The 14,369-nt window shown below is 35.6% G+C and overlaps 1 protein-coding gene across 1 annotated transcript in view; it reads left to right on the forward strand.

Annotated features, from left to right (window-relative positions):
- BCKDHB (branched chain keto acid dehydrogenase E1 subunit beta) overlaps positions 1 to 14,369 on the forward strand; it is a 59,397-nt gene that overhangs the window by 15,138 nt on the left and 29,890 nt on the right. Inside the window, exon 9 of the mRNA XM_007440318.4 lies at positions 10,906 to 10,992. Coding sequence (XP_007440380.1) covers positions 10,906 to 10,992 — 87 coding nt within the window. The remainder of the gene's footprint in view (positions 1 to 10,905; positions 10,993 to 14,369) is intronic.

Raw genomic sequence — 14,369 nt, forward strand, 5'->3', positions numbered from 1 at the left:
TTTTCTGAACTTCTGACAGGAGTAAACAGTGCCAGTATCCAAAATAGCAAGTGCCAATAGCAAACAGCATTTTCCAAAAGAGAAAAAAAATGTTAATACTGATTGTGTCTTGGGAAGACAAGTTACTATTTTACAACTTCATTTATATGCAGCTCATATTAGAAGAATTAAATAAAATATATTTACAGCTTGTATAATGCAAATGATTAAGGACACAGGCTAGTAAACGTCAGATGTTAATCCTATTAATTTTTTAGAAAAAAGTAAAAGCAAGCCTTATAAGTATCAATTAATTTGCATACTACTTGTTAGAGTATTCTTTTTCTAAAATTAGAAACAGTATAATTATGTTCACACCACTAGAGGTCTCTGTTAGCTCAGTTAAATCTGTGTTTTGTATATGTTTTATTATTGTTTTCTAAACACTAGTTCTGTTTTTTTCCAAAATAATTTGAGTATTTAATCTCTGTTTAATAATTTGAACTGTTTTTGCACTAGTTTGATGTTAATAATATGTTATTAAAGGTCAAGATAATGATGAACAGGCCACCTGCAGATCATGAGTGTGATACTGGTCAGACTGATAGCTATTTGTGTATACAGAGTCCTAATTTGAACAAATAGTTTTTATCCATTTCACAAAAATCATAAATATATTTTACCATCTATTAAATTTTATTTCAGTGAATTTAAATTTATTCTTGCATTCTGTACTATAACAGATTGTTTCCCCTGATTTTACTGTCTAAGAATGTTGTTTGAAGTTCTTCGTAATAAGAAATGTCTTTGTCAGATTAAATAACTCAGTCCTGTTGATTTAGAAACTTGCTTTTTTTTCAATAGAGATAAATAAGGGACTGGATTCAATTGTAGTGCTAACCATGACTTCTTTAATTAAGTTTAAATAAATTAAATATGGAATCATATGTAATGCTAATCTATAGCCATGGCTTGCATACAAGACTGGCTGAGCTCACAGAACACACTAATCAAAAGTGAGCAACTCATATTTTGGCTTAGAATGGGAACAAAGCTGATATCAAGAAGAACACTGTTCCAAAGAAGGAAGAAAGTAGCTGAGAAGGCTCCTGTTCCCTGAAGATGATATAGAAGTTCCTATCACTTGAGGAGCCACTGCATTTTAGACCAGTTAAAGCTTCTGGGTGGTCTTTCAAGGGCAGTCCCATGTAGACTGCATTGCAGTAGTCCAAGTGAGAGCTGATTAATGCATGTGTGGCTATAGACAGACCTCCCAAAACAGGAAAGGCTAACTGGAGCACAGGATGAAGATATACAAAGGTTTTCCAAGCCACAACTGCCACCTGCTCTTCAAGTTGGTCCTGTGAGACCAAGAGGATCCCCAAGTTATAAACCACTTCTGCATGAGGAAGCATAATCCTGTCCAGAGCCAAAGGAGGAATATCTTTGGCATCGAAAGGCTTCTGAACCCATAGTTCAAGATTACTCAGAGCATATTAGATGAAATTCTTAGCCTGTGTTGTAGTTATAATTATATTCCTGATTCTAGGTTTCTCTGAAGAAAGAAAAGGAAAAACACTGGGTTATTCTATAATTTAGTTCTATAAAAGGTGCTGTCTGCATTCATCTCAAGTTGTCATTTTCTTCCAATTTTTTTCTACACAAGTCATTTTTTTATTTGATGGAGATACATGTATCAGTCAGTCACATGCTGAATTATGGTGGAACAAAATTGGCAGCTGCCTGGCACAGTTTAGCATGTGCTTGATTGCTATATTCCAGAAACACTAGATGATGGAAGCTTCCTAAAACCCTTAAAAATGTTTAAAATGTATGATTAAGGGTAGGAAGAGGTTCTGTGCTTTTTTATTTTTTACTTGGGATGACATTCACATTTGAGACTTTTTTCTTTGTAAATGATGGCTGTGACTTTTTCTTGCTCCCTAGTCTCTATTTCAGCTTGTGATTCCAATGACATAACTTATACTTTTTTGTAACAGAGAATTCATGGACCCAAGTAGGCTAAACACAATATAAGCTTTGCTGAATCTTTGGATTGAAAAATGTATTGTCCATAGTGGTGGAAAATGTGTTGCAGAAAGAAGTGTTGAGATATTATTTTAACTGTAATACTAAAGAGGATGGATAATTTTCTATGAAATCAATACAAATGTAATATTTTTGCAAATTTACTTTGGTACAATATTTTTGAATTCTAAATGTGATAGTATTCATATTTTTGTTTTATTTTAAAGAGCTGCTTTCAACTTTTGGGAGAATATTACTTATGATTTTAAAATGTAGTATCTGATAAAGTTATATATAAGTAAGATAACTTATATATGAGAAAGTATGATAATTATTGTGAGAACTTGCCACAGTTTTCTACCCAATTCATATTTTTTTTCTGGAAAGAGTTGAGATGTTTCCCTAAATCTAGACATATATGAAACTAGGGACGGAGAAGGATATTGTGTAACTGAAAGTATTTTGGCAATCTTATGTAGTAAGTGTGTGTCTGTATACTCTGTAACACTTTTCTTAACTGAATATCCCAAAAATCAATGGGTAAAGTAAGATTAGTTGCTTAATTGCATCCTCTCTTCCAGCAAAACAAAATCTAATTTTTGTTTTTCTTTCCTCTGGAAACCTCCAGTACTCCAACTGGAAAAACAAGGAGATGTAAATTATTCATATATAAAAATATAGGGTTATGTACCATAGTTTCTATTCATTTTCATTTATAATTTCTTTGGTGCCATATCAATAACTGCTTTTTTATTCACAAAGCAAACAAACTGTTCTTAAAAGTTGCTGGCAACTTGAATTTGAATCCAGAAGCAAACTGGCAGCCAATGCAGCTTGTGGAGCAGAGGTGTAATATGTGCAGATCGAGGAGCACACACAACTGTCCACATGGCCACATTTTCAACCAATTGAAGTTTCTGAATACTCTTCAAGGATAGTCCCATGTAGAATGCATTGCAGTAATCCATATGAGAGGTGACTAAAGTGTGAATGACTGTGAGCAGGGCCTGTCAGTCCAGGAATGGGCACAAAGTAGTTGTACAAGAGCCTTCCTGGCCATGGCTGACACCTATTCTTCAAGCAGGAGCTGTGAGTCCACAAGGACCCCCAGATTTCACACAGGTTTTGTTTGGGGTAGTGCATTCCCATCCAGAACAAGATGGAAAGTCCCAAGAACTAGGAGGACCCAACGTCTAAAGCCACTCGGTCTTGTTTGGGTTGAGCTGAAACCTGTTCCCCATCCAAACCCTCACCACCTCCAGGCACTGAGACAGGACCTCCACAGCATTACTTATTTGGCCTAGGGTGGAGATATAAAGCTGGGTATCATTGGCATACTGATGATAACTCACCCTGTGCCGTCAAATAACTTTACCAGTGGCTGCACATAGATGTTAAACAGGAGAGGAGAAAGTACCAAACCCTGTGGCACTCTACAAAGTGGGGGCCAAGGGTGGGACCTCTCCTCCCCGATCAACACAGACTGGAACTGGCCCCGAAGGAAAGAAAAGAACCAGCACAATACAGTGCTGCCCACATCCAACTCCCAGAGCTGATCCAGAAGGATACCATGGTCTGTGGTATCAAAAGCTGCTGAGAGGTCAAGAGCAAGGATGGATGCATTATCCCATCCCATCAGAGTCACCCAAAAGTGCAACCAATGTTGTTTCAATCCTATAACCTGGTCTAAATCCAGACTGAAAGGTGTCCATATAATAAAGCCTGCGGTTTGCTTGCTTCTCATATTACAGTGGGTTTTAGACTCTGTACTGTCAGGGAGTAGTTTTCTGATCAGCCTGTATGTGTGGGATTTGTGAATATCAGTTTCAGATAACTTGTTGACAGTTGAGATTTTGAAAACTCAGTTCAGGAAGGACACTGAGCAGACTCAAAGTTTCAATGGTGATCTGAAAATATGTCCTACGCTTGCCCAATACTGCTTTGCAACTGCACATTGCAAATTCATCATCAACATCACCACCACCATCAACATCACCACTACCACCATCATTTTCTGGGCTGGAAAAATCCTGACAATCACTAGATGGCAAAAGAGTCACAGAACTGAGTCCTTTGCTTCCTCCTAGTGGTTGCCTGGATGTTTGCAGTCCACATGTCATAGTCTTAGGTGTTGTAGGTCTTTTTTAGGTAACTTGTCTGTCATATCAAGGAATTAAGTTATTACCCATATCCTTCTAGTCTTACATATACTTGAATAACATGTCTTATGATCATTGTACATCATGAAAGAATAGATTCTTCAAGAAAGTGAAGTACATAATTAGATGAACTAGTATATGGCTTTATAGTTCATTATATAGATAGACAAAATAAATGTGTAGTATTCAGGTTAGATTTGCAGTGCATGGGTTAAAATAATAAGGAAAACAATAGAAAAAAGTTAAGTGAGAACTTGATTCTCACAGATGTTGCCAACAAAAAATGGGAGGAGGGGATTAAGCTGGATACACAAAAGGAAAATTAAGTGGATGGAAGACACTAGAATATGAGAGATCAGACAGTTTCAAGAAAATTTAATTTCTCTGGAGGGAGAAAAAACAAAATACCTATCCAGTATCAATAAAGTCTAATAAAAAAGAGGAAAAATAAAGGAGCAGTTAAAGAAGGAAGTGGTTTAACTGCAGTAAAAATTCACGCTTAGAGAAAGGAATTTGAGGAGGGGGAGGCAGGGATTATTATAATTAAAAATAGTGTAAAAGAGAATGGAAATTGTGAGGACAAAGATTGTACCTGAAATATAAAGAGAATAGTTATAGTTACCATCCTTCTTTATCCTGTAGCAGAAGCATGTAACAGAGGAATTGTAACCATGATGGAGAAAGAAGGGGGTAAAGCGAAGCCCCCAAAACCTTACAAGGAAAAAGAGTATGACATAAGAATATTTCAGGGTTTAAGAAGAGAGGGTGGGAGAATAGGCCTTGGATATTAGAAAAGTAAGAGTTCTTTTATTTTCCTTATAAACCTCTTTTCTAATAAACTCACAATGAAATACAATGCTGAAAATCATTTTGTTGTAAAGTATAACAAATAAGACTAACAATTTTATAAATATATACATTCAGTACTACAGTGAAATAATTTAGATTATATAAGAATGAAACAAAACTGATACTGGCAATTTAAGGCAGATAAAACCTAACCGTAATTATTGCTAGTAGTTTTAGTGCATTCCAAGAGAGTATAGTAGTGTAACTTAAATCTAATTTGCAGGTATTAGATGTAATTTTTTTCCCATAAGTTAGATGGTTCATAACTAGCTCATCTTTGTTCCAGAGAGGCTGACATTAGCAAGAGGGTGTCAGTGAAATTCACCTGTCCTAGCCTTCCAGTTTTGGCTTCTGGCGCTGAGTATATAATTGGGTTACATTGACTGCCACTTCATTTTCAGATGGCATAGAGAGTTTAAGCAGTTGCCTGCAGAGTCCTAAATTGTTTGGGCCTGGACTTATCAATGAGAATCCTTTGTTTTATTTAATCCTATCACTTATAAAGGTCAGCCTTTCATTGCTGCAAGTTCAGCTGGTAATAACTCTTGGTTGGACCTTCTCCATTTTGCTTGTGGACTCTGAAATATTCTACCTCTGTAATCTCTGTATTTATGATGTTGATCAATGATATTGTGTGTGTATGAACAACTGCTTAAACACTAGTAGTAACTCTCCATCTATATATTTTGTCTAGGCTTACCTTTTTAAAGATTTTATGTTGCATACAAGGTTGTAATCTTTCTTGATCTTGTGGTATACTGAGTGAATTTATAGAATGTTCATGTAATTAGAGGAAAGTGATAAACAAATGGATTGTTGATTATGATTCATAGGATAATATTTAAGTGGGTCAGCACCTTTTATTTTTAATCTACTCCTTCTTAATTCTTGAACCTTAGGAAAGGTAATTATTTAAAACCAAATCCTCTCTTCCTTCCAAGTTAATTTATACAGCTTTGTTTTTTTGCAGAATAGCATACAAATAATTAGGAATATTCAGTAATAAGTAAGATATGAAGAAAGAGTGACTATCCATATTAATAGTTAGGCTTCCCTAGTGACTGCTCAAGAAAATGACGCATAATTCAGAGAATAGCCATTCTATTATTGCAGAACTGATAGCTAACAATTCCTTCTGCTTTGTCCTAGACAGTATTAAAATAAAGTTGCAAGCAGAAAGAATGGCTGCATTCCTGTTTGTCTTCTGTTTTTCCTCGGGGTAAGAATTTGTAGAACTAGGAAGAATTGGATTACATTCCAATTCATGAGCAAGTCCTTACTTATAATACTTTTCTACGTACATTGCTGCTTAGAATAATAGTCACAAAGGTAGTATGGGTTCTGGGATTCCTAATTTGTGTGGGGGGGGGATTGTTTCTTTGTTTGGAATTAAGGAATTTTAATATATACTTAACTTGCACATCTATTCTGGTTGCCAATTAATTCCTAACTATATTTAAATAGTATATATGATTTAACTCTTTTTGGAAGTACTTTACAAGTCCCTAACAAGCCAGTGTTATCTGTGCTTTTCAGAAGTAAACTATAGAGTTCATTGGAGGTTAATCTCAAGTGATTGTGCTAAAAATTGCAGCATAAGAACTAGGTTCAGATTGTCTGTAGGTAATTTTTTTATCTCTTGTTTTGGGACAATTTTTACATTTTTATTGAATAAATTATAATGTTTCACTACAGCGAACAAATTATAGATGTTGACTTGCCTTTTATAAAGATAATTTGAGAGACCTGTGTCAGTATTTAAAACAAGCTCTATAAATGCCAGTCTGAGATGAGGGTAAAAGTATGCCTGAGGACTATTGAGTGTTATGAAGAAGTCTAGGTTAGGTTCCCCCCTGCCCCCTACAATTTACATGCTGTTTTTGAATGAATTGGAAAGGTATTTTTCCTCTAGAGGACAGGAATGTTTAATCATTCATAGAGTTGGGTAGTTACAACACTGTAACAATTGTATGTTTAAGCCTATTAAGACATATTGAGTAAAGCAAAATTAGTTAAAAGCAAAATCTGAAGTGTAGTTATAACATTCTGAATCTTGTTATGTGAAATAATAAATTTCAATTTCCCAGCTTTCTAGAAGATAGCTCTATGTAGCTCCTAGCTTCCCTACATGCCCTCAACCAGGAGGAAAATTACCAGTTGTTTGGCTGACTAGGTAACCAAATAAAACATAAAACAGAAGACTAATTCTTTCATCTCCTGGTCCAGCCAGTCCGTTGCCAGTGGGAGTTTTGAGCTTGTCAGTGCTCCAACTTGAGGATGAGATTAACGTGTTGTATATGCACTCACCAGGAGTTGAATTCCACTTGAGGGAGTCTTTATCCTTTTTATATATGCTTTATTATTTTATAGTCAGTTCACATGATTAGAATTGTAGACCTAGATACTCAGTCTTCCAGATGTGCCATTTCTGCCACAGATAATGTATGGGTTAGGGAGGAATTTAATACATTCAAATGAAATTGAAGAAAAGATGGTAACTATAACTGTTTCAGGATATTTGAACTGTTCTAAAAATGGAAGAGATAATGTATGCCTCTTTAGATCTTGCCCACACAAAATTCCTTAAGGCAAGAATGAGTAACTGGAGTTCATTTGCTTGGCTTAATCTTAAGCAGTAGAATCATCTATGTTTTGTTGAACATCTGATAAGCAAATCAGACCTGGTGAGAGCTATATGGCCTGGCTGATCCATCATAAAAAGTGGTTCAGCCAGGCAAAACACATTTTTGGGTGTTGCCATTGCTTTTTTTTTTAATACATTGAGACTTATGTTCAAATATGGCCTCTCTTTAGATTCTGCTTCTTCCGAATTACAGTATTTTCTTGTCAGTTAGATAACACATATTGCTTTGCTAACTGGGATCATAATAAAATTATATTTTGCTCATGATGTACGTGCTGCTTCTTTAAATGTTCAAGAATGAAGTAAATATCAACCCATAAATTTTGCCAGTGTGATCAGATGTTGTTCTGGTTCTCATTGCTGAAAGCCTGTCAAAGGCTCCTTTAGGAGACTAAAGAATAACTATAATGGTATGATTAAATATGTGATTATAGTGGCTTAGTGAGAAATGTGAAGAGAACCTGCTGCAAATTTGAAGCAAGCTGCCTGTTTGCAGTAATATACAAGAAGAGGGTAATATACCAAGATTACGAAGGAGCCCCACAGACACCAATGTTAATGTACTGCTGGAGTCCTCAGTTCCTTTTAATTCTGCTGTGCTTATACTGGATGAAACACTTCAGGTAGATATCTGCCCTATACGTATTGCATATGAAGTTAAATGTATGTGGAGCATATAAAATGGATAGCGTTTGTCATGATTTAGACTGAATGAGACAGTTCAGTTTGTAGAGGTACTCAGGGTACTGTCCTTGGATGACTTTCAGTTCTTAAGTTCTGAGGATGTGGACAAAGTTTTTAGTAGAGTTTGGTCAGTTACCTGTTTCTTGAGCTCTTCTCTTTGTGGCTTACTACATTATGTTGGGGATGTTCAGCTGAGTCGAGGACCTTACAGATTTCTTCTTACACAAAGGAGCAGTTCCCATCTCATTAAAGGAGGCCATAGAGAAAAAAACAACACTGTGCCCAGAAGATTTAAAATCATCATCATCATCATCAGCAGCAGCAGCAGCAGCAGCAGCTGGAATTCTTCCTGAGCAAAATGTTCAAGGGAGCAGATCCAGATATTCTTGGATGTTTTTTCTAGATCCATTTGAATTAGGGTATAGATCTGTTTTTAACACTAAAACAGCCTTGATCTCTGGGATTATTTTTGCTGGTACAGAGATGGAGGAACATTATTATGTTGATTTTCCTGGACCTCTCAGCAGCTTTTGAGACCATAGATCTTTGTATCTTTCTGGAAATTCTATTCAGGTAGGACTGGAACAGCTTCGGGGTGGTTCCATTTTATCCAAATGCCTGTTTCTGGAAGGTGGTGCTGGGTACCTTTTCAACCATGTGGTGTTTATACTCTGCAAGATTCCTTTTATCCCTAAGCTGTTCATGAACTCTTACATGAAATTGCTGAAGAAATCGTTCATAGATTTAGAGTCAGTATGCTGATGACAAAGAAATGTATATCTCCTGTTTATCAGGGTTAAGTGAGGCAGTGGAAGTATTGAATTGATGCCTGGTGACTGGATGAGAACCAACAAATTGAAGCGCAGTCTGGAAATGCAGAAGTGCTGCTAGTGGATGATTTATCTGTCCAGATAAATCAGTGTTATCCCTTCAAGATAGACCATACTAGGAAACCAAAGTTATAAATGCCAATACTACTTTTATTTTAAGGTTACAATACAGAATCTTGCAAATCTGAATATGCTTCCCCACCTCCCTCCCTTTATCTTTGTGAGAACTAGGGAGGGTTCTGTCTGAGATGCTTTCTCAAATTACATTTCTGCCCTGGAATATGACTCTTGTTTTGGTTGTGGCTCTTCCTCGTGTTGCTCAAGGTTATTCCTTCCACCCATGACAATCAGTCTGCTCTGGAAGAAGTTGCACTTCCTTTAAAGGATCAAGTTTGTAACTTGGAAGTACTTCTATTTCCATTATTGCACAGGATAAGGCAATAAGGTATCTAGGCACAGATACCCTCTCTGACATGCAACACTTTTCCCAGCTTAAGCTGGTATGCCAGTTACAACTGTTTTTGAACAGAGATAGCCTTCTAATGATAATCAATGTCTTGGTACCATTTCATATAGATTATTGAAATGGAACTGCCCTTGAGTCCAAGTCTAGAAACTGGTAGAAAATAGTGGAGGAGTATTGACTAGAACTGGGTATTGTGAATATATTGATCTGATTTTGTACATTCTTCATCGGCTTCCAGTTCATTTCTGGATTTTGTCAGGGTGCTGGTATTAACCTATAAAGCCCTTCATTGCTTAGGTCTACCACAGTATCTAAAGGTATGTTCCTACCTGCAACCTAACATAATCTTTGCCTTCTCTGGGTGTTTTACTATGCTGAGATGTGGCAAGTAGCTATCAGAGAATGGGCCTTTTCTATAGTAGCTCCCTGCTTCTGGACTGCCCTTCAATGGCAAAAGCTTTTTTTCTACCTGCTAGCATTTAAATCATTGTGTTGATTTTCAGCATGCTGTTGTCTAGAAATGTTTATTTTGGCTGCTATTTTTATTGTTTTATTATTTAAGATGTTATATCTTATATATTCAAACTGTTTCAGTATTTTATGTGGGTTTGCTGTAAGTTGCCATGGAAAATCTTTTTTTTTTTTAATATATAATAGAGAGTACTTAGGCTTTATTTTTAAAGGCTTTAGAGCACTTTAAAAATAATATTTGATTATGTGAAAATAAATTTTGTTATTAGCACTGGGCAGATTGTGTTGATGAAGTCCTCTTTATAACTTTATATAATTTGTATATAGTCTGATCCTGAGCTTTCATAGTGTAAATGTATTTGGAGTAGATTATTCATAGTGTAAATGTATTTGGAGTAGATATTCTAATTCCTTCTTATCTTTTATTTGGCATCAGAAACTTGTTTAATGTATTAATATTTTCCATATAAACAGTATAATGTAGAATTCAAGAAATGTTGAACACATTGTTTCTGAAAAGTTGAAATAGTTATTAAACAATCTGTTATTTATCTCAGTACAGTAATAAAGTAGATGTACCTTATATAATGGCTTGCTAAATCATTTGTTCCCAACAGAAATACTTTCTGTAGAAACTTTCACTGTAGTCCACATGGATTGCCAGGACTTCAAAATAACAATTGCTTATATGTGCCTTTTAGAGGCAAGTTATGTAAAATGTCACTTTTTAGTTACAGAAAGCTGTGTCTCTGTAAATGAATCTTAAAAGTTTTTCTTTTTTCTTTTTTCTTTTAGTCAGTAGCAAAGACTGGACGATTGCTCATCACTCATGAAGCCCCTGTAACTGGAGGTTTTGCATCTGAAATTAGCTCCACAGTGCAGGTAATTCCTGGGGTACTAAATTAGTTGAGCTCTTTTCAGAAGAAACTCCACTTGGTTACTGAGTGGGATTTTCACAAGTGAAAAGTATATGTTTAAACTGTTGACATATATTTATGGGGAGGTAAATCTCCCTCAAGACCTACAATGCTGCCACATTGTGATGGGATGGGGGTATTCCTGGAAGAGAGAATGAAGAAAGCTGGGAGGGTACACCAAGAGTATATACTCCCCACAGATTGCCCAAGGCATGAAGGTCATCCCAGCTGCCCAGCTAAAGCAAGCAGGCACCTATATCAGGCAACAGTGATATATAAATGTGCTGGAAACAGATGAACACTTGAGTGACAAGAACAAAGGCATCATTTCATAGCGTGTGGAAGAAAGCAACAGTAACTACTGTATTTTAGCAAGAAAACCACATGGGTAGACCAGGTAAAGTGATTGATGATACAGTGTCAGATGATGGGACCCTTTGGTTGGATAGCACTCAACTTGCTACTGAGGAAGAGCTGAGGATCTTTCACAGTATTAATGGTGTTTATGTTATGATTAGATTAAAGACTTTGGGACATCTAGTTACTGATGTTGCCATGCTGGAAAAGAAAATCCAAACCTGTAAAGATAGAATCATGGTGGGAACATAGAATGTAACACGGGAAAGCACAGCAGAGTGAAATATGAAATAAATCAACTACTTATTAGTATCTTCAATATCAGCACATTGAAATGGACTGAAATTGGACACTTTTAGTCAGAAATTCATACTGTTTACTATTTAGAAGATGAAAAATAAATGGTATTGCTTTCATAGTCAAGAAGAATATAGCAAAGACAGTATTGGCTTTAATGCAGCCAGTGAACAAACATTATCAATGAGACTTTGAGGACAGTCCCTTAATATGGTTATTCAGTGGATACATAGTAACCGATTCAAAACAGATCAAAGATGGAAGGAGTATACTGAAATTCTGCATAATGAAGATGGCAACATCCAAGACCCCTTATTATCCAAGATATTCCCTGTTTACAAGAAACCTTAGTACTAGAACATAAAAATAGATCACTGTGGTTATTGACAAGTTGGAAAGCTACAGGAATTGATGGAATATCTATAAAGATATGGCAAGCAGCAGAAGAAACATTTCTAAAGTTTCTAACCAAACGATGCTAGCAAATCTGGAAAACAGTAGCTTACAGATTGGAAGGGATCACTTTACATACTAATGCGAAAGAAAGGAGTGCAAACAGAATGTGCAAACTATTGCACAATATCTTTGATTTCACATGCTAGCAAAATAATGCTTAAGATCATCCAGTGCAGATTAGTGTCATACATGGAAAAGGAAATGGTAGATGGTTGGAAACAGTTGGTTTTAGAAAAGGCTCAGGAACAAGCAACATTCATGCTGATATGTACTGGATAATTGAGAAAGCCAAAGAATACTTTGTCCTTTGTTCAGTGTATAATAAGATAAAGTTTGTGTCATTTAATCCTAAACTAGCTTTTGTATCATAATATAAATTCTATATTATTTGTGTAAAGTTACCTTCAAACTTCATATATCTTAATAGTAAAAATAGAGAAGACCAATGGGTAATCTGACCCTGACCCTATTAGCCTTTCATAACTCTCTGAAGGCCTGTTTCTCCAGATATTTGGGTCAGGTTAGGCAAACTCTTTTGAAGGTGGGATTTTAAGACTAGAACATATCATTTACCTTGGGGGTCATGGACTATTGTTCTTAATTTTCTTTTTTTCTTTTTTAATCTTGGTATGACACCCAGGGTCACTTCTGTGAGATGAGTAGCCATATAAATTATCTAAATAAATAGATGTTTGTAAGTCGTTGCTAGCTAGCTTGTGTTTGGAAGATGGGGAATAATTTTTCAGTGTCAGTCTGTATTTACAGTGTTGACAAATAGAGATGTTGACCCCCCTTTTCCCAAAAAGTGATAAAGGCTTGGTATACTGAAGATGTCTCTAAATCATCTTGCATTTTGTTTTGCTTTGTGGTATTATATTTTAAAAATCTAAATGTTGTAATTTTTCACAGTTATTTTTACTACAAATTTTTACTGATTGATTTTATCAGTTATGATTGCTATTTTTAACATTTTCAAGGTCACTTCATCTTGTAGGAAAAAATAACACTGTTCTTGTCTGAAAATGATTGTATGCTAATAATTTTGAAAAAAAGTTCTTGAGAACTTACTGTACTTGGCTTTATAGTGTTTATAGCTTTAGGTTACAATCCTAAATTTACTACATCTGTTCTTTATAGCATTCTGTGGTAGTGGTAGAAAACCATTTAAAACTGTAGATATGCTGTTCTGTGAAAACTCTGGGTGTGGGGGGCTCCACCAAATGCAGTGGCAGAAATCCTGCAGCTTTCCTTGCCCTGGCAGCAGTGAGGCCAGGAATGATGTGCTCCAGGAGCTTTTGGGAATCATATGATTCATTATTCCCTGCCATGCCCCAAATAAGGGCCAGAAACAATACCAGCTCTACAGCTAGCAATATTATTATTATTATTATTTGCACATATGTCAGATGGTCAAGAGGTAGAATACCAAGAAAAAAAAAATCAGCTCATCTTATTTCTTTCCTGGTGTCATGTTCATAGTAGAGCTTTGGAAATCTTTCAAACAAGATGATTTGCTAGGAAAAAAGCGAACAGAGTGTCTATGGTAATCCTTCAAAAGAGAGGTGCTTTGCTGAGAAAAATGGAGTGCCCACCCATGTACAAGTTTTTAAAGACAGCTGGGAGCAGCTCCCAAAGGAGCTATGCAAGCCTGGATAAAGAGGTGCCTTGAATGCACACCTACATGTTACGAAGCACCTCTTTTAAAAGATTTGCAAAGTCTTAATTCATAGGTTTATGAAATGGTGTTTCCTGCTTTAATTTTATTTATTTTATCTTACAGTTTCTCCACTCTCCTATAGATAAATCATTGTCATTTTTCATAGAGTATATAAAAATAAGATGTGTTTGATGTGTGATTTATGAAATGTATCACAGAGGAATGTTGCTTTAGGCGTGCAGAAGAACTGATCTTATTAATTTCTAACATATATTTACTTGACTGTGAAAGTAAGGTTTCAGTGTTAGACATGTCGTGTCATGAAAATAAAAGAAAAACAGTTGTAAAAACCATTTTTCTGGATGTAATGCATAGTAAGAAAGCCAGAAAATCTCAGGGATTGAAGCTGGCTTTTCTTTTTCTTTTTCTTTTTCTTTTTCTTTTTCTTTTTCTTTTTCTTTTTCTTTTACACATGGAATTAATAAAACTTACATCAAGGAAGTCCAGTTAAAGTAGATTATATATTTTCATATCCTTATTTTGTCCTTATTGTGAGGTCTAGAAGAAACTGAATT

The sequence above is a fragment of the Python bivittatus genome, unplaced genomic scaffold, assembly GCF_059951505.1.
Source record: "Python bivittatus isolate LINGU-HERP-01145 unplaced genomic scaffold, Pbiv_v1 ctg000020_np1212, whole genome shotgun sequence".
NCBI lineage: Eukaryota > Metazoa > Chordata > Lepidosauria > Squamata > Pythonidae > Python > Python bivittatus.